This window comes from Lactuca virosa, chromosome 2 (assembly GCF_052849685.1).
Source record: "Lactuca virosa cultivar CGN04683 chromosome 2, Lactuca_virosa_CGN04683_v6, whole genome shotgun sequence".
Taxonomy (NCBI): Eukaryota; Viridiplantae; Streptophyta; class Magnoliopsida; order Asterales; family Asteraceae; genus Lactuca; species Lactuca virosa.
Genome location: NC_136427.1, coordinates 247,220,508 through 247,247,883, shown reverse-complemented (window position 1 = coordinate 247,247,883; position 27,376 = coordinate 247,220,508). Strand labels below are relative to the sequence as shown.

General features: G+C 45.4%; 1 protein-coding gene across 1 annotated transcript; it reads left to right on the top strand.

Moving 5' to 3' along the window:
• Positions 1 to 146: 146 nt before the first annotated feature.
• LOC145156913 (zinc finger protein ZAT5-like) lies at positions 147 to 26,854 on the top strand. Its single transcript, XM_079076126.1, has 2 exons — positions 147 to 1,158; positions 26,505 to 26,854. The coding sequence occupies exon 1, from the start codon at positions 207 to 209 to the stop codon at positions 1,113 to 1,115; it is 909 nt and encodes a 302-aa protein (XP_078932252.1). The 5' UTR covers positions 147 to 206; the 3' UTR covers positions 1,116 to 1,158; positions 26,505 to 26,854.
• Positions 26,855 to 27,376: the final 522 nt, after the last annotated feature.

Below are 27,376 nucleotides of genomic sequence, written 5' to 3'. Positions count from 1 at the left end.
TTTCCTTACAGTTTGCCTATAATTAATGATAGACTCATAATATATGTCAAATTATTTTTACCAAAAATCACCACCTTTCACGTTAAACTTTTCAGCAAGTTACATATACAGAACTAATGCCCTCACTCATTCAATTCACTCTTTTCATAACCACTACCAACCTTCTCTCTCTAAAACCTTCAGACACCACACCAGTCACCAGGCGAATGAACTTTATGCAAAAATCCACGGCGAAGACAAGTCGTGATCGAGCCCACCAAATCATCACAGGAAAGCGCACGGAGCACCAGAGGCCTTGTTCCTCTCTTGGTATGGCGCCTGAGACAACTTCTAGCTCCTATAACGGCGGTGATGGTTGTATGTTCAGTTACTACACAACTGGTAGTTCACCGACGATGTCATCAGACGAAGAAGAAGAAGAGGATATGGCGAATTGCTTGATTATGTTGGCTCACAGTGTTTCTCCGGCCAAGGAAAATAAATCAGATCTCCATTGTCAGAAGAACGAGAAATTGAAGAATCGGAAGTTAACGGAGATGGCCGCAACTACCACCGCCGGAGCAAAATCCGATTTCCAAAATTACTACGAGTGTAAAACCTGTAACCGTACTTTTCCATCGTTCCAAGCCCTAGGTGGACACAGAGCCAGCCACAAGAAACCTAAACTTAGCGTTGAAGATCGGAAATCCGTTTCCGTTAAAACGGAATCAACCGCAGAAGATCAACCAGAAGTTGAAAGCAAAATTATTACAAACCACAACAAATCTCCTCGGTCATTAACAGGATACAAGAACAGTAAGGGAAAAGTTCATGAATGCTCCATATGTGGATCGGAGTTCTTATCAGGACAAGCTCTCGGCGGTCACATGAGAAGACACCGGCCACCTCCGGTTTCAAACAGTCAAATCGCTGTATCATCGAATATGGACGATACGACTACGAGGGTTAATCATTCCCCTAAGAGGTCGCCGGCGGCGCCGGTGCTATCCTTAGATCTAAACCTTCCCGCACCGGAGGTCGTTGACGACGTCCATTCAAACTTTCAGTACACTGCAAATTCTCCAAAACAACCTCTTGTCTTCTCCGTCACAGCTCTGGTAGATTGCCATTACTGAACAAGAAGCAAACGATCGAAGAGCTCTATACTTCCATATTGAGGTTAATCCAAAAACATTTTTACAGTTACAATTTTATTTTTACAGATATAATTATAGTTTGTTAAAAATTGATTAATGTGAAGAATTAAACATACAATTTTATTTAATTAAAGAACTCATTTACTTATCAAATATACCTATAATATTTTTGTCGTTGAAAACTTGAAATGGTGTAGTGAGTGTAGAATACTTTGAGTAAGTGGTACAGTGTTGAACCCATAATGTAATGCATGTCATGCCTTGTCTTTCTATTTCATTCACCAAAAAGCGAGTCATACATAAAATCGGCATCTTTTCATTTCTTACAATATTTAAAAATAAAGACAAAAGTCGGTTTCAAAACCAATTTTAACCAAACTTTTATATATAGTTGACAAGTATCTATACTTTACACGATTCTAAAGTCTTGAAATGGCGTGGACACATGGATGAGTTGCTATTTTAGTGTCCAAAAGCCTAATTTACTTGTTTTATTAGGCTAAACTAAAAAGCATATAGACTAACTTTCTTGATTTAGCACGATTAACTGTCCAAGTTGTGTGAAGCATGGAGTCGAGCAAGTGTGTTGAGAAAGACAAGATGTGAATGAGTAGGGTTTAGCACAAGGAGCGCCACATCCAAAAGTGGTGGATTAGGTTCGTCTATTTTTGGTTTTGCACCACACAAATACAAGCAAACTTTGGCATGGTTTGGGCCTAATTTAACATAAAAAAAACTTAATCAAGCTTCATTTTGATTTTAAAATATCATATATTCATTGAAATACAACTTTATTAGATAGTAAACAATGGAGCTTTGTAGAGAAAAAATGATAACCCCCACAAGGATTTGTGGTGTGTTGCATTAGTTTAAAAGGAAAATAACACAAATGCCATACAGACTTTCTAGGGTTTACCCGTTGAATCCCTAAAGTTTTTGTTGGGTTTTATGGGTCCCTAAACTAGGATATGACCTGCTCTTTTAGTCCCTGTCAACCTGTAATAGCCGGTTCAGTGACCTTTTAAACCAAAAACTCACATTATGCCCCTATAAAACTAAAAAAATAAGTTTGGAGATCAATTCGTACCAAAAAACTCTTTTTCTTCGAAAGCCGATTCACACTCAATTGAAGAAAAAAAAGATTAACTCTCGTTTTCTCTGTGAACCTCATCAAACCCACACATCCTTCTCAACATCACATCCTTCAAACCATCAACTCGGAGAGAGAAGGAGAGGTAGTTTGTGCGATTTTGAACAGAGAAGAAGGAAGAAGGGGGTCAATTCCTTGAAGAGCTGAAATCGGATCAAAGCAAATAATGGAAGGGGGTTGTGATCGAGAATCGATTAGAAGGGGAAGAGGGTTGTGATCTTCGGTGAGTGTGTGTGACGATCGAGCGTGAAGACGGAAAGAAGAGCAACGATCGATTTCTTGGGAGGGTACGAATTGAGTGTGAATCGGTTTTGGAAGAAAATGAGAGTTTTTTTGGTACAAATTGATCCCCAAACTTATTTTTTTGGCTTTATATGGGCACAATGTGAGTTTTTTTGGTCTAAAAGGTCACTGAACCGGTTATTACAGGTTGACAGGGACCAAAAGAGTAGGTCATATCTTAGTTTAGGGACCCATAAAGCCCGAAAAAAACTTTAGGGACTCAACGGGTAAACCTTAGAAAGTTCGTAGGGCATTTGTGTCATTTTCCCTAGTTTAAATAATGACTAAAGATGCACAAAATATAAATGTGAGGGTAAAAACTTCGTAAAGATGTCATCAAACTTGTGGGAAGATGGAACATGTAGCACATAGATATAACCGAGAGCAACATGCTCCTTACAAAGTGTATATTTATTTCAACATGTTTTGTGCTTCGATATTTTTACATAATTTTGAATCAAGGTAAATGATACATTATCATAAAAGACAACAATAACATGAGATAAGGGACACTAGAGTTCAAGAAGAAGGTTGTGAAGCCAAGCGGCCTCAATGACATTAGCCATTATGTAGTAATCAACTTCGACACTCGAATGAAACACAACATGTTATCGTTTAGCTGAAAAAGAGACAAGATTATCACTTAGAAATAAAAATTAACCTGAAATGGAATGATAAGTTTATGGATATCTCGCTAAGTCTGTGTTAGTGTACAAGACTAATCTGTTCACTATACACGAAAAAAGTTAAAGGCTATGGGAGAGGGAATTTTGAAGATAGATAATGATATGTTTTAACGCATGCATAAGGATTATTATGGGCCGTACATATAAAGGTAGGCTTGATGGAAGGCACAAGCTATATAAAGATGGATAAAAGTAAGGTACTAGAGAGCCCCAACGAAGCTACGATAAAGAGTCAGATCAAGAACAAGTTTAAGTGATAGTTTTCATTTAGTGTCGGCATGAGTGCTACATGGATTACACATGAACATATTAGCACGCGTGAGAATGTCACAAGAAAATGTTATTTGAAAATGATAGAGAATGTCCAAAAAAGAAAGAAAACTAAGATTAATCATGGAAAATTCAATGGATAACCTAGCGATGACAAACAACGAGAGAGTTAAAGAGGAGACAATAAATATAATCATTGACTTAAAGGAGTATACATTTAGTATTTAGGCCTAGATGTAAGTGACGAGGGAGGTATCATATTTGCTGCTAACAAATCCTAGAGATGTAACGACCCAATTTTCAAGTCCAAAAATTTCTTTTTAATTAATTGACTCATAAAAACATTCATAAGAAAATACTGTGAAAACACATCATCTCATAAAACAATGTATCATGTCTGAAAACCCAACTCATAAAATAATAACATATCAGAGTACAATCCCAGAAAACTCCATGCGGAAATCGTGTGTGTGTGTGTGATGCGCTGCTACACTGTCGGCTCCTTCCCCTTAGACGAAGAGGTACCTGAAACCAAAACTAAAACTGTAAGCACAAAGCTTAGCGAGTTCCCCCATCATACCATATATCATACAATATCGTCGGTATCTTTCAACCGGTAATCATCGTCGGTATCTTTCAACCGGTAATCATCATCGGTATCTTTCAACCTGTAATCATCATCCGTATCTTTCAACCGGTATTCATCGTCGGTATCTTTCAACCGGTAACCGTCATCGGTATCTTTCAACCGGTAACTGGGGACTATTCCACCCCCTACCACTAGCATACAACAACAAGATATAAACATACAGTCAGGTATATCCGGTTACTGACCTACCCTTCGGTCCTAAGGACCGCTGTCAGGGAAACTAATCCCTGTTATACACGTAACATATTATACAGATAAAACTCATGACCAAAGCACGTAACCAGACCAAGATAATTATCATAAAGACAATCATCTTCTAAATACTCCTCTTTGGTGGGCCGACATTGTGGCCTTAGACCCACCCCTACTGGAAGGTAACTCATCTCGTACAAGTAGCTGCTGATAATCTGTGCGGGAAACCTCTGTCCGCTGCTGCTCCTGAAATCCTCCGACTACAATCCCCACAAAACACTCAGTCAGAATCTGATATCTACTCTTAGGGTAAAATGACTATTTTACCCCCAATAAAGTCCAAGTCAAAGTCAACTTCCAGTTGACCCGACTCGCCGAGTTGGGCCGTCAACTCGTCGAGTCCCTTCCCTTTACTCGTCCTTATCCACGACTCGACTCGTCGAGTTTGGCAACGACTCGACGAGTTCCCCTTCTTTACGAACATCAATGAACCTTCATCCGACTCGCCGAGTCGTATGAACAACTCGTCGAGTTAACCTTCAACTGATGAACAAGTCCTGACCTGGACTCGCCGAGTTCTATGAACAACTCGTCGAGTTCATCTTCAAACATAAGAAGATTGCCTTGGACACGCCGAGTCTGTTCTAGCACTCGTCGAGTCTCATGAAATCCAGGTCTGAAACTAAGTCCAATGCGTTGGGTCACTCTTTCTGTCCTGCTACAACCCTTCTAACACCAACTGAGTTCTTTGACCCTCAACAGATATGAGACTCAAAGCCCTGGACTTGTCGAGTCCCAAGAACGGACTCGCCGAGTCGATAACGTCCACACCCTAAATTCTCGATTTCTGATGTACAACGCTTGACCAAAAGATAGATCCAAGCCCTTAAGCTCGATCTAGCACGTAAAGTTACGAACTTTACGTGCATGCATGGGACTTTTGAGCCAAAAAGGCTCTAAAATGGCTCTTTTGTTGCATGGGGCCTTCCTTGGGTGCAAAAGCAACCCAAATCTGCCTTGTGACTCTCCTCAAGTGCTAGATCCGAAGTCTGGACCCCTAACCATGTTTGCAATCATGGTTGGCTACCTCATATGGCTTAAAAAGCCCTAAATCTTCCCCAAAAAGGGATCTAACAAACAAGCAAGCAAGGTACATACGTTATACCTTTCAAAGACTGCAAATGATGAACCAAACTTGAATCCTTCAGTCTCCTCTTGATCCTTCTATGCTCCTCCTTCTTCCTTGTGGTCAAAACCCACAAAAATCACTCAAAAGCCTTAGATCTTGCACCAAAACACTTAGGATTTGCTATGGAGGGTTTTTGGGAGCATAAAGGGGCGATGGAGGCTGTATAAGGTTGTTTAAATATGGTGCAAACCCTCAGATTAGGGTTTTGTCCAGTCAGAGCCTACTCGTCGAGTCCGGGACCCGACTCGACGAGTCCATCACTTAAATCCCGCGTCTCATCCCGCTTCTACTCGGCGAGTTGGGCCTTCAACTCACCGAGTCCCAGGCCAAAAATGCAAAATCACTGAAATAAAATACATACCAGGAACCAGGTGCTACAAATCTCCCCCACTTATTTTAGACTTCGTCCTCGAAGTCTGCTGCTCGATCCTGGAATAGCTCTGGGTAATGCTCCATCATCTCATCTACCGGCTCCCAGGTCCATTCCGAGCCCTTCCGATGCTGCCATTGCACCTTCACGAGCTCCACCCTCTTGTTCCTCAGATCCTTCGACTTCCGGTCGAGAATCGCTACAGGCCGCTCAATGTAATCCAGACTGTCATCGAACTGAATATCCTCTAATGGTACCACTGCCGAGTCGTCCACCAAACATTTCCGTAACTGGGAGACGTGAAAAGTGCTATGAATCTGACTGAGTTCGGCTGGCAGATCCAACCTATATACCACCTTGCCCACCCGGGCTGTAACCCTGAAGGGTCCAATATACCTGGGACCCAACTTGCCCCGCTTCCTGAATCGGATGACGCCCTTCCATGGCGACACCTTCAGGAGAACCATATCCCCGACCTGAAACTCCAGGTCCGATCGGCGCTTGTCGGCATAACTTTTCTGCCGAATCTGAGTAGTCTGAAGTCTGCTCCGAACTTGCTGAATCCTCTCTGTCGTCTTGAGCACCACTTCGGTGCTCCCCATGACCCTCTAGCCAACCTCACCCCAACATATCGGGGTTCTGCACTTCCTCCCGTATAACATCTCGAAGGGAGGACGGTCAATACTCGCATGATAGCTATTATTATACGAGAACTCGGCCAACGGAAGGTAGGTATCCCAGCTACCTCCGAAGTCTAAAACACATGCCCACAGCATATCCTCTAATGTCTGGATGGTCCGCTCGCTCTGACCATCCGTCTGCGGGTGAAAGGCGGTGCTAAAATGCAGACGAGTACCCAGCTCGTCATGAAACTTCTTCCAAAACCGGGAAGTGAACCGCACATCCCTGTCGGAAATCACTGAAACTGGCACTCCGTGCCGAGCTACCACCTCTCGGATATAGATGTCGGCCAACTTTTCGGCCGAAATGTTCTCCTGGATCGGTATGAAATGGGCACTCTTGGTCAACCGATCCACGATTACCCAAATCGAATCCACTTCCCGTGCAGTCTTGGGAAGCTTGGTAATGAAATCCATCGTAATGTGTTCCCATTTCCACACCGGGATATCCAACGGCTGCATCTTGCCGTGTGGCCTCTGGTGCTCGGCCTTGACCTTCCTGCAGGTCAAACACCGCTCCACGTACCATGCTACATCCCGCTTCATGCAGGGCCACCAATAGTCCGGACGAAGATCCCAATACATCTTCGTCGCCCCGGGATGAATGGAGAATCGAGATTTGTGCGCCTCCTCCATCAGAACCTGACGCACACCCCCGTGGTACGGCACCCACACCCTACGGTGTAGTGTCAGTAATCCTCTACTGTCATAGTCGAAGGAGGAAACCTGTCCCACAATCTGCTCGCTCTTCCGGTGTTCCTCCTTCATGGCCTCCTGCTGGGCCTCCCGAATCCGCTCCAAAAGCGGAGTCACCATTGTCATCCTCAGACAGATATCCCTGATCGGCGCTGCCTTGCGGCTAAGCACGTCGGCCACCACATTGGCCTTTCCCGGGTGGTAAAGGATCTCGCAATCGTAATCCTTCACCACGTCCAACCACCAACGCTGCCTCATGTTTAGATTCGGCTGATCTATGAGGTACCTCAAACTCTTATGGTCCGTGTAGATGGTACAACGGACCCCATAGAGGTAATGATGCCAAATCTTGAGGGCAAACACAACAGCCCCCAGCTCTAAATCATGCGTCGGGTAGTTCGCCTCGTGAGGCTTCAGCTGCCTCGAAGCATAAGCAATGACATGCCCTCTCTGCATCAATACTGCGCCCAACCTGAGATGGACGCATCACACTATACAACAAAATCCTCCATGCCCTCTGGCAGGGCTAAGATTGGCGCCTCGCACAATATCTGCCTCAATGTCTCGAATGCGGCCTGTTGCTTAGGCCCCCAGCAAAAGACCACGGCTTTCCTCGTCAGCCTGGTCAGGGGCACGACTATCTTGGAGAAGTCCTGAATGAATCTCCGATAGTAGCCTGCCAATCCCAGAAAGCTCCGAATCTCAGATGGAGACCTCGGAACCTCCCATCTCATCACGGCCTCCACTTTGGCCGGATCTACCGAAATCCCATTATGGTTGACAAGGTGCCCAAGAAACTGCACCTCGCGCAACCAGAACTCACACTTGGAGAACTTAGCATACAAGTTCTCCCTTCTCAAAGTCTCCAAAACCTCACGCAGATGCTCCTCGTGCTCCTCCCGCGTCTTGGAATAGACCAAAATGTCATCGATGAAAACTATCACAGACCGATCCAGCATCGGTCTACACACGTGGTTCATGAGGTCCATGAACACGGCAGGAGCATTGGTGAGCCCGAAAGGCATCACCACAAACTCATAGTGGCCATAGCGCGTCCGAAACGCAGTCTTCTGCACGTCCTCCTCTCTGACCCTCATCTGATGATACCCTGAACGCAAATCAATCTTGGAGAACCAAGATGATCCCTGTAGCTGGTCAAAGAGGTCATCAATCCTCGGGAGTGGGTAACGGTTCTTCATCGTTACCTTATTCAACTCCCGATAATCTATACACATCCGATGCGACCCGTCCTTCTTCTTCACAAACATAATCGGGGCTCCCCAGGGAGAACTACTCGGTCTAATGAATCCCTTGTCCAACAGCTCCTGCAGCTGTGTAGACAACTCCTGCATCTCAGGAGGAGCCAACCGATACGGCGCCTTGGCTATCGGAGCCGCACCAGGGACTAGGTCGATCCTGAACTCCACCTGTCGCTCCGGAGGTATCCCAGGCAACTCCTTGGGGAATACGTCCGCAAACTCTCGTACCACGGGCACATCGCCCACCGTCACCCTACCCGCCTCCCGAGTATCCATAACATAGGCGACATAACCTGCACAACCCTGCTGGAGGTAGCGCCTAGCCCTCGCTGCCGAACATAAAGCTAGTCCTCGCTGTGGCCTTTCGCCCTGAACCACCAGCTCTCCCCCACTAGGGGTCCTAATCCGTACTGACTGCTGCGCGCAGTCAATCACTGCCCCATTGGGGCTCAACCAATCCATTCCAATAATAACCTTGTTCCCCCGCAAAGGTATGGGAACCAAGTCCACCAGGTAACGTTCCTCGAACAGCCTCAAAACACAATCCCGGTAGACCTCTGACGCTCGTACCGACCGGTCGTCCGCAATCTCGACCTCTAGAGGCAATCCAACATGCCCGAAGACTCCGGAAACTTCTTGCTAAGCGCAAGAGAGACAAACTATCGAGTGGCACCCGAATCAAACAACACCTGAAATGGGATACCGTTCACATGGAACGATCCTAAGCAAGGCACATAATATATCAAAATCATAGTGACATAAATAAGAAATCATACCCGTCACCACATCAGGTGCAGTGCGTGCCTCCTCGGCTGTCAGCTGAAATGCTCGGCTCCGAACCACTGGAGCCTCCATCTTGGCCTTCCAGCCATCCACAACCCGTGCTGTCGCTGGAGTCGGCGCCACTGCCGGTGTGGCTGCTGCTGTCAATCTAGGGCAATTGGCCTTTTTATGGCCCTTCTGATTGCAATGAAAGCAAATCAGGTCTGATATCTGAATCGCAGGAGTAGGGCAGTACAATCTCTGCCAAAATGCCCAACCTTGCCACACTTATAGCAACCTGAACCCGGCCTAGTACGACAAGCTCCCTCGTGTGACCGACCACATTTCCCACAGCGGTCCCACCCTGACTGGCCTTTCGGCCTACCATCGGATCCCTTGGGCTTCTTCCCCGAAGCCCCCGTCGTCAGCCCCTCCGCTGCCTTCCTCTTTCGGATGTGATCCAGATCAATCTCCCTTTCCCTAGCCCTGGCAATCATGGAATCCAGGGTAGGGCAAGCTGAGAAACTGACATGCTCCCGGATGTCAGCTCGTAGCATGTCATGGTAGCGGGTGCTCTTCATATCCTCATCACCCACATACTGGGGCACCAACAATGCCCTCTCCCGGAACTTGGCGGTGATCTCTGCCACAGTCTCCGTAGTTTGTCTCATATCCAAGAACTCCCTGGCCAGCTGCTGGAGCTCCACAGCTGGTGCAAACTCGGCCCTGAATCTGGTCACAAAATTTGACCACGTCATAGCCTCGACGGCTGGGGCTCCCAATGAGTCACCAATCGACTCCCACCAGTCTCTAGCTCTATCCCTCAAACATCCCGCAGCAAAGTGGACCTTCGACCCTTCCGGGCAGAAGCTCGTCAACTGCGCAGACTCGATGTCTGCGATCCATCTCCTGGCAGTGATGGGGTCTTTCACCCGGTGGAAATCCGGCGTACCACTCCCTCTGAAGTCCTTAAAGGACAGTGTGCGTGATCCTGACTGTCTGGCCGCCATGTCACTCCTGAACGCTCTGAGGCGATCCTCCATCAACTCAATAATCCCTTCCTTGATCGACCCGAAAATGACCGGGGTCGACTCAAGAATGCCTCTCGTAATCTCAGACGCGATGAACTCGCGCAGCCCGTCATCAACTTGCTCGGATCCTACACCCGAGCCTGATCCTGATATTGATCCGGAACCTCCTGTTCCATGTCGCGTGGTCACCATGCTGAAAAATACACGCGTAAATGTCAGAATCATACATACTCTCGAGAGGTCTAACACACTCCCCAAGGTTCCCGGTTCTGTCTCAACCTTCCTTGATTCGAGTACGATCCTCTGCTTCCAGTAGTACGGGCCCATACTACCTTCCACATCTATCCGTACTTTCCTCAAGTACTGTCTCGACTTCACCAGGTCCCTTAACCATTATCCCCTTTCCATCTAGTCTCATCCCAGGCTTTCCTGGGGCACTCTCTAACCTACCCTCCGCCATCAGCTGCACTAGGGGTCCCCACCATTTCCCCCTAACTAACTTGCAGATACTGTTACATATCCGTTCCTTAGCTAGTTCAAGATGGCCAGAACCCCCATAGCTTAAAGCAAGCAACATTCGTGCATTGGGTAACCAAATCAGGCATAACTTACACAGGTCATCCTACTGCTAGCTAACCAGTCCTAGCATACAGCTCATACAACAGGCATATAAGGCATCCTCCCTAGACCCTTAGCCCTAACTAGCATGCAATTCTCAGAATCATATATCAGGCATACAAGGCATCCTCCTAGATCCTTAGCCCTAATCTAGCATGCAGTTCTCATAATCATATATCATATAACTTATTATAACAAGTATGGGTATCTTGGGGAAAACTTACTTGAGCTTGGCTGGTCGCACGCATCACACACCTTGTTCTTTCTCAAAACCCTTTGACTCAGATTTTAGAAAAACCATTTTCTTTGTAAAAATCTTTTAAATCCCTCGGTTTGAGTCCAGACACTCCCGAGGGTGTGTCCGAATCCCTCAAACCAGGGCTCTGATACCAACTTGTAACGACCCAATTTTCAAGTCCAAAAATTTCTTTTTAATTAATTGACTCATAAAAACATTCATAAGAAAATACTGTGAAAACACATCATCTCATAAAACAATGTATCATGTCTGAAAACCCAAGTCATAAAATAATAACATATCAGAGTACAATCCCAGAAAAGTCCATGCGGAAATCGTGTGTGTGTGTGATGCGCTGCTACACTGCCGGCTCCTTCCCCTTAGACGAAGAGGTACCTGAAACCAAAACTAAAACTGTAAGCACAAGGCTTAGTGAGTTCCCCCCATCATACCACATATCATACAATATCGTCGGTATCTTTCAACCGGTAATCATCGTCAATATCTTTCAACCGTTAATCATCATCGGTATCTTTCAACCGGTAATCATCATCGGTATCTTTCAACCGGTATTCATCGTCGGTATCTTTCAACCGGTAACCGTCATCGGTATCTTTCAACCGGTAACTGGGGACTATTCCACCCCTACCAGTAGCATACAACAACAAGATATAAACATACAGTCAGGCATATCCGGGTACTGACCTACCCTTCGGTCCTAAGGACCGCTGTCAGGGAAACTAATCCCTGTTATACACATAACATATCATACAGATAAAACTCATGACCAAAGCATGTAACCAGACCAAGATAATTATCACAAAGACAATCATCTTCTAAATACTCCTCTTTGGTGGGCCGACATTGTGGCCTTAGACCCACCCCTACTGGAAGGTAAATCACCTCGTACAAGTAGCTGCTGATAATCTGTGCGGGAAACCTCTGTCCACTGCTGCTCCGGAAATCCTCCGGCTACAATCCCCACAAAACACTCAGTCAGAATCTGATATCTACTCTTAGGGTAAAATGACTATTTTACCCCCAATAAAGTCCAAGTCAAAGTCAACTTCCAGTTGACCCGACTCGCCGAGTTGGGCCGTCAACTCGTCGAGTCCCTTCCCTTTACTCGTCCTTATCCACGACTCGACTCGTCGAGTTTGGCAACGACTCGACGAGTTCCTCTTCTTTACGAACATCAATGAACCTTCATCCGACTCACCGAGTTGTATGAACAACTCGTCGAGTTAACCTTCAACTGATGAACAAGTCCTGACCTGGACTCGCCGAGTTCTATGAACAACTCGTCGAGTTCATCTTCAAACATAAGAAGATTTCCTTGGACTCGCCGAGTCTGTTCTAGCACTCATCAAGTCCCATGAACTCCAGGTCTAAAACTAAGTCCAATGCGTTGGGTTACTCTTTCTGTCCTGCTACAACCCTTCTAACACCCAACTGAGTTCTTTGACCCTCAACAGATATGGGACTCAAAGCCTTGGACTCGTCGAGTCCCAAGAACGGACTCGCCGAGTCGATAACGTCCACACCCTAAATCCTCGATTTCTGATGTACAACGCTTGACCAAAAATAGATCCAAGCCCTTAAGCTCGATCTAGCACGTAAAGTTACGAACTTTACGTGCATGCATGGGACTTTTGAGCCAAAAAGGCTCTAAAATGGCTCTTTTGTTGCATGGGGCCTTCCTTGGGTGCAAAAGCAACCCAAATATGCCTTGTGACTCTCCCCAAGTGCTAGATCCGAAGTCTTGACCCCCAACCATGTTTGCAATCATGGTTGGCTACCTCATATGGCTTAAAAAGCCCTAAATCTTCCCCAAAAAGGGATCTAACAAACAAGCAAGCAAGGTACAAACTTTATACCTTTTAAAGACTGCAAATGATGAACCACACTCGAATCCTTCAGTCTCCTCTTGATCCTTCTATGCTCCTCCTTCTTCCTTGTGGTCAAAACCCACAAAAATCACTCAAAATCCTTAGATCTTGCACCAAAACACTTAGGATTTGCTATGGAGGGTTTCTGGGAGCATAAAGGGGCGATGGAGGCTGTATAAGGTTGTTTAAATAGGGTGCAAACCCTCAGATTAGGATTTTGTCCAGTCAGAGCCTACTCGTCGAGTCCGGGACCCGACTCGACGAGTCCATCACTTAAATCCCACGTCTCATCCCGCTTCTACTCGGCGAGTTGAGCCTTCAACTCGCCGAGTCCCAGGCCAAAAATGCAAAATCACTGAAATAAAATACATACCAGGAACCAGGTGCTACAAGAGAAGAGAAGTAGAAAACAAAATGTTAATACCAAACACAATGGGCTTGTTTAAATCTATAGACAACCTTTTAAAGCCACCAAATGTGATCCAAATAAAAGGTATGCCCATAATTCGGTTGTATCTTCATGAAGACATCTTCCGTAAGATCTCTATTTAGAAAAGCATTTTGACATTAAGCTAATGTGTAAGCTGGTACTAAGAGACCATAATGATAAGAAAGATATGAAGGATTGCACGCTTAAGTATGGGATAAAATATATCATTAGATTGTAAGACATGTCACTAAGATAAGCCTTAGGCCAATAAGTAAGCCTTATAATTTTAACGTCCTACTTTTTAGAATAAATTTTTAGTTTTTAAAACTGGAATAAACACTCATTTTCATAACATCACATTCAAAGAAAAACAATTTTTTCATAAATTGAAATCCATAAATCAGAGTTATAAGAAAGTATCGTAGAATCTCCAATGAAAAAAATTATCGATGTGTGTGTACAGTCACACCTTCGCATCCCCACAAACTGAAAAAGTACCTGAAAAACATTTAATCCATAATTGTAATCACAAAGCTTAGTGAGTTCCCCAAAGTATCACATACAACAAATCACAACAAAACATATATAACAACTATGGGTTATCAGCAACCATATGGACTATCAGCAGCCCTGAGTTATCAGTAACTAAAAAATACAACATTTTGGGTTATCAGCAACCCCAACTGTAACACCCATAAAAGTATGCCAAATTTGAACTTTTGAAAACATTTCAAAACCATTAAGTCATTACAAACTTGTTTTCAAAATGTATAATATCAGAGTTTTTCCCAGAAACATCAACAAAACATGAGGAGCTATACGATCACGCATTTGCCTTGCCGCGATCCCCTGATGTACCTGAAACAATAAACTGAAACTGTAAGCCCGAAAGCTTAGTGAGTTACCCCCAAAATACCAACCTCATATAACTATAATCATATTGTATCAATAATTACAGAACAACATTCATAACGAGCCTTCAGCCTGACTGGACCGCCTCGCAGGGCCTACAACCTATCTGGACCGCTCCCGAGCCTACGACATGACTGGACCGCCTCGCAGGGCCTACAGCCTATCCGGACCGCTCACCGGGTAAGTTGGCGTACAACACAAAGTAGGACCGCCTCAACCGAACCCCCAATCGAAAAACATGTGCACATAAATATCATACGCTAGCTCATATCATATAACAGTCAAACCGATCTAGCAGATCACTAATCATAGCAACATCCCAGTAATCGAGGTACATACCTAACCGGCCACTAGCGTAGCATCGTCCTATAATCAGGACACTGACTTAACCAGGTCACTAAGCATAAGCATATCACCATCCTAACTACCAGGATGTAATCAATAAACATATCATGCCATAATCCGGATACAAATCCACAAAGGGCCGGCCTTGGGGCCTTAGACCCTATTGATATAGTGCGGATAACTCACCTCGTAACTGTCAACTCGAAAGATAAGCTCAACCTCTCGGATCACCGACACGAACTCCACCACCTATAGTTACCATAAAACCATGTTCATAAATTCCCAAAATGCCTCAGAAGTCCAATAGTCAACCCTTGGTAAAAGTCAAAGTCAACTGTCAAAGTCAACAATCCATGTTGACCTGAACTCGTCGAGTACAACTAGCCACTCGCTGAGTTCCTTAACTCGTCGACTCGCCGAGTTACTTGAGTGACTCGTCGAGTTCCTAATGTTGGTGGCCGTGAACTCCTTGGCCAACTCGTCGAGTTACCCTTGCAACTCGCCAAGTCCACGCGTGTCCAAAGGTTAGGAAAACCCTAGCTGACTCGCCGAGTCACTCTACTGACTCGCTGAGTCTATGACAATCTTCATCGGACTCGCCGAGTGGACCATGCAACTCGCCGAGCCCCTTCAGTCCTTCATCCAAACCAATGCTTTTTAAGCCATGCTAAGGTTCCATATTGCAGATCCAAATCCCCAAGGCATGTTTATCACGTAAATTTTCAAACTTTACGTGCATGCAAGGCTATAGAGACTCTAAATGACAAATCCAAGCTTGCAATGGAGTTTTACACCTTAGGAGAGTCTCATTCTTGCAAAAGCTGGAAGCTTTGTGGACTTGGAGACCCAAGAGAGTCCAGATATGAAGTTGCAACTTCAGATCTTATCTCAAACACAAGAAAGGCTTCTTAATATGCTAGAAAAGCCCTAAAATCCACCCAAAAGAGATCTAGAATGAAATGAGGTTAAGATAATGGCTTAATACCTTCCAAGGGATGCCAACTGAGGTAGATCTATGTTTCCCACATGTTCCTTGCTTCTATTCACTTGTTCTCCAAGCTTCTCTCACCAAAATCCTCTTCCAAGGCTTAAAACACACAAATGGAGCACACTCATACGAATTAGGGTTTATGGAATATCAAAAACCTTCAGGAGTACCATGTCCCCAACCTGGAATTCTAACTCAGTTTGGCATCTGTCGGCGTAACTCTTCTGCCGACTTTGAACGGTCTGCAGTCGCTGCCTAATCTGCTGAATCTTCTCGGTAGTCTGCAAGACTACCTCCGTCCGCCCCATCACCCTATGTCCGACTTCACCCCAACAAACCGGGGTGCGACATTTCCGCCCATACAACAGCTTGAAAGGCGGGGCGCCAATGCTGGAATGATAGCTGTTGTTGTAGGCGAACTCTGCAAGGGGTAGGTGGGAATCCCAGCTCCCACCGAAGTCTATGACACACGCCCTCAACATATCCTCGAGGGTCTGAATGGTCCGCTCGCTCTGACCGTCGGTCTGCGGATGAAATGTTGTGCTAAAATGCAGCCGCATGCCCAGTTCTTCGTGGAACTTCTGCCAGAAACGGGAGGTAAATCTAACATCTCGGTCGGAAACAATGGAGACCGGAACCCCATGGCGAGCTACAATCTCGCGAACATACACGTCGGCCAACTTCTCGACCGATGAACTCTCCCGTATAGCCAAGAAATGGGCACTCTTGGTCAATCCATCTTCGATGACCCATATAGCATCAAATCCCTTCGCCTTCCTCGACAACTTGGTAATGAAGTCCATCGTGATATGTTCCCATTTCTACATGGGAATCTCTAGGGGCTGCAGCATACCATGCCGCCTCTGATGCTCGGCCTTGACCATCCTACAGGTCAAGCACCTCTCGACATAGCAAGCAATTTCTCGCTTCATACATGGCCACCAGTAACTCAAACTCAGGTCTCGGTACATCTTGGTGGCCCCCGGTTGAACAGAGAAGTGAGACTTATGAGCCTCCTCCATGACTGTCTGTCTGACCCCACAAGACATCGGAACCCATACCCGACCGCATCGGGTTAATAATCCCCGACTATCCTGCACAAACCGGGTGTTCTCACCCTTGATCCTCTCCAATTTCCAGTTCTCTGGTCGCATGCCCTCGACCTGAGCATCTATGATCAAACTCACAAGCAGAGAATCCACCGCTATCCTCATACATATCGCTGGGGTAGAAGACCCAACGAACTTGCGGCTCAAAGCGTCCGCCACCACATTCGCTTTACCGGGGTGGTAAAGGATCTCGCAATCATAGTCCTTGACTACATCCAGCCACATGCGCTGCCTCATGTTCAGGTTCGGCTGATCCATGATGTGTCTCAAGCTCTTGTGATCCATGTATATGGTACAACGGACCCCATATAGGTAATGTCTCCATATCTTGAGAGCAAACACCACCGCTCCCAGCTCTAAATCATGAGTAGGATATCTCGTCTCATGCGGCTTCAGCTGCCGCGATGCGTTGGCTATCACTCGTCCTCTCTGCATGAGGACTGCCCCCAAACTTGTGATGGATGCATCACATAACACCACAAAATCCTCAACTCCCTCCGGGAGTGTCAAGACTGGAGCCTCGCATAATCGCTGACGGAGGGTCTCAAACGCCCTCTGCTGCTCAGGGCCCCACCGAAAATCCATCCCCTTCCTCGTCGGACGAGTGAGGGGTACTGTAATCTTAGAGAAATCCCGATTGAATGTCCGGTAGTACCCTGCTAATCCCAGAAAACTCCTGATGTCCGAAGGATACCTCGGCACCTCCCACTGCATGACTGCCTTGATTTTGGCTGGGTCGACCAAAATCCCCTCCTGGTTAACGAGATGTCCGAGAAACTGAACCTCTCGCAACCAAAACTCACACTTCGAGAACTTGGCATACAACCGTTCTCGTCTCAGAACCCCCAACAACTCCCTGAGGTGCTCCTCGTGCTGCTCTCGGGTCTTGGAATACACCAAGATATCATCTATGAACACGATGACCGAGTGATCAAGCATCGGTCTGCAGATCCGATTCATCAAGTCCATGAATACTGCTGGCGTGTTGGTGAGCCCAAAAGGCATCACCACGATCTCGTAATGACCATAACGAGTCCGAAGCGCGGTCTTCTCCATGTCCTCCTATCTGACCCGGACCTGATGATACCCCGACCTCAAGTCAATCTTGGAGAACCAAGATGCACCCTGCAACTGATCAAAGAGATCATCTATCCTCGGGAGTGGATAACGGTTCTTCACTGTCAACTTGTTCAACTCCCTATAATCAATGCACATCCGGTGTGAACCGTCCTTCTTCCTGACGAAGAGGATCGGTGCTCCCCATGGAGAACTGCTAGGTCGAATGAACTGCTTGCCCAACAGTTCCTGCAGCTGTGAAGACAGCTCCTGCATCTCGGGTGGCGCCAACCGATACGGCGCCTTGGCGATAGGAGCCGCACCCGACACCTGGTCGATCCGGAACTCGATCTGCCTCTCCGGAGGTATCCCTGGAAACTCCTCAGGGAACACGTCGGCAAACTCCGTAACCACTGGAACCTCTGAGACTGAAGCCTGATCTCTGACCCGCATATCCACCACATACGCTAGATAACCCGCACACCCGTGCTGAATATACTGTCGAGCCCTGGCAGCTGAACAAAACCCTGATCCCACTCTGGTGTCCTCACCATATACAATCAGTTCTCCCCCACTTGGGGTTCGAACTACCACCCACTGGCCCTCGCAATCTATCATGGCACCAAATCGACTAAGCCAATCTATCCCCACGATCACGCACACCTCCCCCATGGGAATCGGTATCAAATCTATTGGAAAGGACACTCCGAAGATCTCCAACTCGCATCCTCGATAGACAGAAGAAGCAGAAACTTCGTGTTCGTTGGCGATAGAGACTCGCAACGGACACTCTAGCTCGCCTACTGGCACATCGAACTCCCTGCTAAATGTTTGAGATACGAATGACCAACTCGCCCCCGAGTCAAATAAAACCAATGCAGGCAAGGAGTTCACTAAAAACGTACCTAATCATAGGTACAACGGATAAGCATAAAACAAATATAATAAATGAGATAAAGGATAGAAACATACCAGCAACCACATCCGGTGCTGCCCTGGCCTCCTCGGCTGTAAAATGGAAGGCACGCCCCTGAGCCTTCGGAGGGTCTGCCTTAACTGGCCTCTCATCCGCAATCCTGAATGTAGCTGGCGCTGGAACCTGCGCCGGCCTGGCTACAAGCTGTGGACAGTTGGTCTTCACATGACCAACCTGATGACAATGGTAGCATATCATCATATCCGATGCAGGGGCGGGCTGGCAACAGTCCCTAACATAGTGCCCCTCCTTGCGACACTTATGGCACACACTACCTGCTCGACAAACTCCAGAATGACCCTTGCCGCACTTTCCACAAGTGCGGCTCTGCTGACTCTCGATCCTAGAATCAGCAGTCTTAGACCGCTTCAGCACCGGCTGAGACTGTACCGGGGCCTGACGCTACTCCCTCAACTGCTGCTCAATCTCCAACTCACGCCGCCTAGTAGCCTCCTGTAGGTCCAGTAGAGTATCACATCGATGTGTGGCAACAAACTGAAGGATGTCCGTCTTGAGCATGCTCAGATAACGAGTCATCTGAGCCTGCTCGGAAGCAAACTCCAGGCAAAACATCGCTCTCTCTGTGAACATGCGGGTGATCTCTGTCACCGACTCCCCATCCTGTCTCAAACTCAAAAACTTCTGAGCCAAATGTTCCTGCTCGACCCGTGGAATGTATCGGGCGCGGAACATATCCCTGAACTGCTCCCAAGTAACAGCAACTCTCTGCTCATCAGTGTACGACCCTGTAGTCAACCTCCACCAGTCCTTGGCCCCGAGCCTCATCATGTTCAGGGCACACCTGACCTTCTGGTCAGTAGGACATGAACACGTGAAGAAACAGCCCTCCACGTCAAATAACCACCTCATGGCTCTAATCGGATCCTGGGTACCATTGAATGTCGGGGGCTTCGTGTTATCGAAGTCTTGGTACTGGAAGCCCCGACTGGCTCCACCTCCTCCTGCCGCTGTTACAGTCAATGCAGCTGCAGTGGTAGCCGTCTCTGCAAGGGCTGCGTAATGCTCGTCGAAGTACTCAACCATAACGGTCTTAATAGACCCAAACATTTCTGGTAGCTGTGCACGGAACATAGCAGCAACCTCATCATGCAGGATCTCTCAAATCCTGGCATCCAGCTCCTCTGTACCATCTGCACCACAGGCTCAGGTGGTGTTGGCCCCTCCTGGGCTCCGTCTCCGTCTCCTGATCCTGACCCGGATCCAGTCACAAAGCGTCTCGTAACCGCCATACTAAAAGTATAACAGGAAGATATCAGACAATCCGCATAAATAACTGGGAACCAACTCCCGACAAAACCCTAGGGGTTGTGACTTCCTTGCTACGCGTATGGGTCATGTGCTTTCAGTAGTACGGGCCCATACTACCTTCCACACCTACTTATATTTGTCTCAAGTATCACCACAACACCCTAACAATATATATACATATATATATATATATATATATATATATATATATATACATATATATATATATATATATATATATATATATATATATATATATATATATATATATATATATATACACATAAACATAGCGAGCACTCAATCCTCACTCCTAAAGGAATGTTAAATATCTCATAACTGGACTCCCGGCCTCACACGACCCACCCATCCATGGAACTTTCACCAACCCTGCAGCACTAGTGTATGCTAGTCATTCATAATGCTGGACCCTATAGACTTTCGAATATCCAATCCTACCCTAAGCCACCAATCAACAAGAACAGAACATAAGGCTAAATCAAACATTCTCAGGCTATAAGATCTTAATTATGTAGAACCGTGATGCATACACTAAACAACCACAGTAATGATGGAAAACCCTAGGCTAGCAGGCATCATGTAATCAGGCAATTCTATCATGCGATTCCTGAAGATCCCTAGCCTAGTACTAGCATGTTGTTCTAACATATCACAATATCAAATAACCCTACGGTATTTTGGGGTCTACTTACTGGCTCCGGCTGATCGTACACCTTGCATCCTCCTTTTTCTCATTTTGAAAACCATTTTAAAATTATTTTGAAAATCCTTCCTTGGTTTGAGACTGGACTCACACAAGTTTTCATCCAATTCACTCAAACCAAGGCTCTGATACCAACTTGTAACACCCATAAAATCATGCAAAATTTCAACTTTTGAAAACATTTCAAAACCATTAAGTCATTACAAACTTGTTTTCAAAATGTATAATATCAGAGTTTTTCCTAGAAACATAAACAAAACATGAGGAGCTGTACAATCATGCCTTTGCCTTGCCGCGATCCCCTGATGTACCTGAAACAATAAACTGAAACTGTAAGCCCGAAAGCTTAGTGAGTTACCCCCAAAATACCAACCTCATAACGAGTCTTCAGCCCGACTGGACCACCTCGCAGGACCTACAGCCTATCTGGACCACTCCCGAGCCTACGGCATGACTGGACCGCCTTGCAGGGCCTACAGCCTATCCGGACCGCTCACCGGGTATGTTGGCCTACAACATAAAGCAGGACCGCCTCAACCCAACCCCCAATCGACAAACATGTGCACATAAATATCATACGCTAGCTCATATCATATAACAGTCAAACCGATCTAGCGGATCACTAATCATTGCAACATCCTAATAATCGGGGTACAGACCTAACCGGTCACTAGCATAGCATCATCCTATAATCAGGACACTGTGCTAATCAGGTCACTAAGCATAAGCATATCACCATCCTAACTACCAGGATGTAATCAATAAACATATCATGCCATAATCCGGATACGAATCCACAAAGGGCCGGCCTTGGTGCCTTAGACCCTATTGATATAGTGAGGATAACTCACCTCGCAACTCTCGACTCGAAAGATAAGCTCAACCTCTCGGATCATCGACACGAACTCCACCACCTATAGTTAACATAAAACCATGTTCATAAATTCCCCAAATGCCCCAGAAGTCTAATAGTCAACCCTTGGTCAAAGTCAAAGTCAACTGTCAAAGTCAACAGTCCATGTTGATCTGAACTCGTCGAGTACAACCAGCCACTCGCCGAGTTCCTTTCATAACTCTTCGACTCGTCGAGTTCCTAATGTTGGTGGCCATGAACTCCTTGGCCAACTCGTCGATTTACCCTTGCAACTTGCCAAGTCCACGCGTGTCCAAAGGTTGGGAAAACCCTAGCTGACTCGCCGAGTCACTCTACTGACTCGCCGAGTCTACGACAATCTTCATCGGACTCGCCGAGTGGACCATGCAACTCGTCATGTCCCTTCAGCCCTTCATCCAAACAAATGCTTTTTAAGCCATGCTAAGGTTCCATATTGCAGATCCAAATCCCCAAGGCATGTTTATCACGTAAAGTTGCAAACTTTACGTGCATGCAAGGCTCTAGAGACTCTAAATGACAAATCCAAGCTTGCAATGGAGTTTTACACCTTAGGAGAGTCTCATTCTTGCAAAAGCTGGAAGCTTTATGGACTTGGAGACCCAAGAGAGTCCAGATCTGAAGTTGCAACTTCAGATCTTAGCTCAAACACAAGAAAGGCTTCTTAATATGCTAGAAAAGCCATAAAATCCACCCAAAAGAGATCTAGAATGAAATGAGGTTAAGATAACGGCTTAATACCTTCCAAGGGATGCCAACTGAGGTAGATCTATGCTTCCCACATGTTCCTTGCTTCTATTCACTTGTTCTCCAAGCTTCTCTCACCAAAATCCTCTTCCAAGGCTTAAAACACACAAATGGAGCACACTCACACAAATTAGGGTTTATGGAAAATCAATAGGCTGTAAGGGGAGGCTGAGGAGGCCAATGATCCTTTAAATAATGTGAAAAACCCCGAAAATTAAGGTTTCATCCTCCAGCTCCTACTCGCCGAGTCCCTCCTTGGACTCGGCGAGTAGGTCACTTAAACACGTAGACCAACCCGCTGCTACTCGACGAGTCAGGGCAACCAACTCGTCGAGTAGACCTTGAAATCAATAAAATCTTATAACAAAATCAATACCTGAGAATCGGGGCATTACACCAACTGTCAACAACTCACATACATCAAATTGGGTTATCAACAACCTCAAGCTATTAGCAACTCACATATATCAAATTGGGTTATCAGCAACCCTGAGCTATCAACAGCTTACATATAACATATGATATAGGTAACATAGTGAGAAAACTCACCTGAACTAAATATCATATGCTCAACAGCAACCTCAGCAACAGAAAACAACTAAATCAAGCTACCTAAAGCCAAACTAGAACTAGTCCTTAGCTAAACACTCAATTGTATCAAAGTTTAACCAAAAAGTAAAACTGGTCAAAAAGTCAACGATCGGGTTTAAGTCAAATCTCGAGACCACCACACCGTGACCAAAACTAGGGGTGAGCATAGGCGGGTACCCGGACAAATTTATTGGAACCGGAACTGCCGGTTCCTTGGATGTTGGAATCGAAACCGGAACCGGTTACATCAGTTCCTAAAATTTTAGAACCGCTCCCAAAACCGCTGGAACCGGTTCCGGTTCCGGGTACCCACTTGCTAAAAACTTTTAAACTATTTTAAGCTAAAGGCAGTGAGATTCTTAACTTATGACCTCATTTTGAGACCTCACACTCATTGTTTTGAAAATTTTAAAACTCGTTTATGTTAACAACAGACTTAAATACTCCAACCCATGTAAAGTTTTCAGTTCAAGCCTATTGTTGTAGTGGGAAATAAATAAGCCGCCTTCTCCTTTTATAAGTTAAACAATATTCAAGCATTGTTGCGTCAAGCGATATGGGATATTATATCCTACACTTTCAGTTCTCAGCTACCCCTTTTACTTTCCTATATTTGTGTTATCTCATATTTTCAAGTCTTATTCACGATTTCTATTGCATTCTTCCATTTCCACTATAAAGAATTAAAAGTAAAACAACTTCATATCTAAGTTTTAAAAAATGTGAGCGTCATTATCATTCAAAGTAGGTATCACAAAAATGATAAAGAAATGTTACGATAAAGGCTAATGTTATATTTTTTCACTAAACAATGTTCAGAAATGAAGGTATTAACAAAAAATAAATACAATCCTTTGTTAAATATAAAACAACCTAAAATATGATTCATGCATAGGTCAACATATAAACTATTATTGAGTACTTGAATTATATATACATATATACACACACACAAACCGGTTCCGACGGGTACCCATTGGGTAACGGTTCCAAAACAATAAGAACCGGAACCGGAATCGCTTAAGGCGGTTCCTAAACTTTAAGAACCGGAACCGGAACCGCATAAGGCGGTTCCTAAACTTTAAGAACCGGAACCGGAACCACATAAGGCGGTTTCGGTTCCGAAAGCGGGTACCCGGTTATTATGCTCACCCCTACTTTCTGGCTTTCATTAGAGAAATAATCCCAGAATTCACTCTGCGTTTGTCCCCATACACCATAAATGACTCTTTCCCTGGCGGGTTTAGTTTTAAAACCTTCTTCTTGCACAGTATTTCGGCATCATTGGCGCTAAGCCAATCCATTCCCAGCACGATGTCGAAACCATTTAACTTTGTAACACTCGGCCTCAGGTACGCATTTAATTCAAGTCAAACCTCATATTTTACCCTTGGACTCGACGAGTTGGAGGCTCAACTCGTCAAGTAGGATCGACTCCGGGTCGGGGGATTAAGTGACCTACTCGACGAGTCGGAAGTCCGACTCGGCGAGTAGGAACTGTCTGATGGAAACCCTAATTTTAGGGTTTGTCCCCCTATTTAAAGAAACATAACACCCATGTGGCCTCCCTTATCACTCCCTCAACGTCCAGAAAACCCTAACTCGCCACCTTGAGCCTTGTGAGTGTTTGAGTGCCATTTTTGAGTAACCTTGTGTGGTTTGAAGTTTGTGTGAAGAAGAGGAAGAAGGAGGACTTCAAGAGAAGATTGTAGATCCAAGAACAACAACATTTTCTCCTCACTTTCTGGTAATCAAGCTTCATACTTGACTTGTAGTTTCTTAGATCTCCTTGTGGTCATTTTTATGGAGTTTTGGGTCCAAGAAGCTTGATCCTTGGGTATTGGACGTCCCAAGTTAATATAACTTCAGATCTGGAACCTTGGAGGGTCCTCATGGCATAAAGGTGCCATCATTATGGCCATGATCCCCATATATGAAATAAACCCCATTTTTGGTCCTTTGAGCATAAAAGTCCCATGCATGTACGTAAAGTTCATGACTTTACGTGTTATATCTACTTACGGAGCCCAGATCTACCTTTTGGATGAGAGTTGTACATCAGAAATTGAGTTATGGTCATGGACGTTAGTCGACTCGGTGAGTCGTTCTTGGGACTCGGCGAGTCGGTGGTTTGGTTCCGCAACCTGTTGCGTTTCACAGGAACCCAGTTGAGTTTAGAAGGGATCTAGTTGAGTCCAGAAGAAGGACCCAACGAAAATAGACGTAGTCATGGACCTGGAAACTATGGGACTCGACGAGTGTATGAACATACTCGGCGAGTCCAAGGCAATCTCCCAACCTATGAAGACGAACTCGACGAGTTGTTCATACAACTCGGCGAGTCACAGACTTGTCACACTCATACGATGAAGATGGACACGACGAGTTCAAGGACGAGCTCGGCGAGCCATATGAAGATAGTCCTGATGTTATGTTTGAAGGGGAACTCGTCGAGTTCTTGCTAGACTCGACGAGTAGAGTCGGGGTTGGGAACAGATGAAAGAATAGGGACTCGACGAGTTGACGAACCAACTCGGCGAGTCAGGTCAACTAGGTGTTGATGTTGACCAGGATGTTGACTTTAGCCAGGGGTAAAATGGTCATTTTACCCTAAGAGTAGTTATCAGTTTTTTTGACTAACTAACTTTATGGAATTTTATAGCCGGAGAGTCGCCGGAGCAGCAGACAGAGATTCCCCACCCAGGGTTGCAGCAGTCAGTCACACGAGGTGAGTTTCCTTCCTGTAGGAACGGGTCTACGGCCATAATGCCGGCCCGTTAAGTTGTAGAGTATACCGGGGTGAGCCCGATGTCGGGGTTAGCCCGATGCAACTTATATAATTCTGAACCTCGGTCTGATGCCAGGGCGGTCCGGAGAAGTAGTTATGTATGCCTGATGTCTTTGTGATTCATGCATGTTTATGTGTTATATGTTTCGGGGTAAGCCCGATGCCGGGAAAGCCCGATGTATGTCAGTTATTATGCCATGTATTATGCATTTCGGGGCAAGCCCGATGTAAGCTAGTTTATGTGTTATATGTTAATTGTTCCGGGGTTCGGTCTGATGTTGGGGCAAGCCTGATGCAGATTATGTGATTATGTTATATGTTTATGATATAAGTTATGCTGTGTATGTGTCGGGGTAAGCCCGATGCCGGGGTGAGCCCGATGCCCGATGCGAACGGATGCCGGGGTGAGCCCGATGCCGGGCAGGAGTCCGATGTCGGGTAAGCCGATGTCGGGATTCGTCCCGATGCAGTTGGGGGTAGTCCCCGAGTTATGTTATTTGTTATATGTGCTTCGTATGGTATGCGGTAGTTTGGGGGAGCTCACTAAGCTTCGTGCTTACAGTTTCAGTTTTGGTTTCAGGTACTTCCGGTAGCAAAGGGAAGAGCTCAGGATGATCACATGGCACACACCACCTTCTTCAGCCTGGGAGTTTTACTCTGATATTTTGATATGATATTTGACATGAGATTTGATATGTGAGATATTATAAGATTCTGAAACACATGGTTTATGATTTTATATTTTGGTGATGAGATTATGGTCTTAATAACGTTTTAAAAACGAAATTTTTGGGTTGTATTTTTAGGATGTTTCAAGTTGGTATCAGAGCCTTGGTTTGAGGGATTCAGGCATGCTTTCGGGTGTGTCTGAACTCAAACTAAGGAATTGATATAGAAATTTTCAAAAGGAAAATCAATTTTTGTAAGAAAGATTTTGAGGAAAGAAAAGAATTTTTGAAAATAGAAAAGAACTTCGAAAAGAGAAAAGGGTGTGGTGCATGCAATCAGCCAAGCTCAAGTAAGTACTCCCAAATTACCCATACAAGTTTATGCTATGTTATCAGCTTTATTAGAGCAGCATGCTAGATTAGGACTAAGGATCTAGGAAGGATGCCTTATGTGCATGTTATATGTGTTTCAGCTTGATGAGAACTGCATGCTAGTACAGATTAGTCAGTATGGTAGCCAGAGTAGTGGATGCTTGATTATGTGTACTCAATGCCCGAATGCTGCTTGCTTTGTGCTTTTGGGAGTTCTAGTTGTCTTTCACTAACTAGTAAACGAATATGTTAAGTTACATATTGCAAGGACTAAATAATTTCAGAAGGTGAGGTCTAGCTCTATTTCGCAGCTCTTGTTTGAGTCCAACCGTTGTAGGGTAGGATCTCTCATTCCAAGAATTATCTAGTCTGAGTAATATGTAATAGTATTCGTGAGCTAGTTAGGGGAAGA

Excerpts from the sequence above, each read along its gene's own strand:
- LOC145156913 (XM_079076126.1), top strand. The coding sequence starts at position 207 with ATGAACTTTATGCAAAAATCCACGGCGAAGACAAGTCGTGATCGAGCC.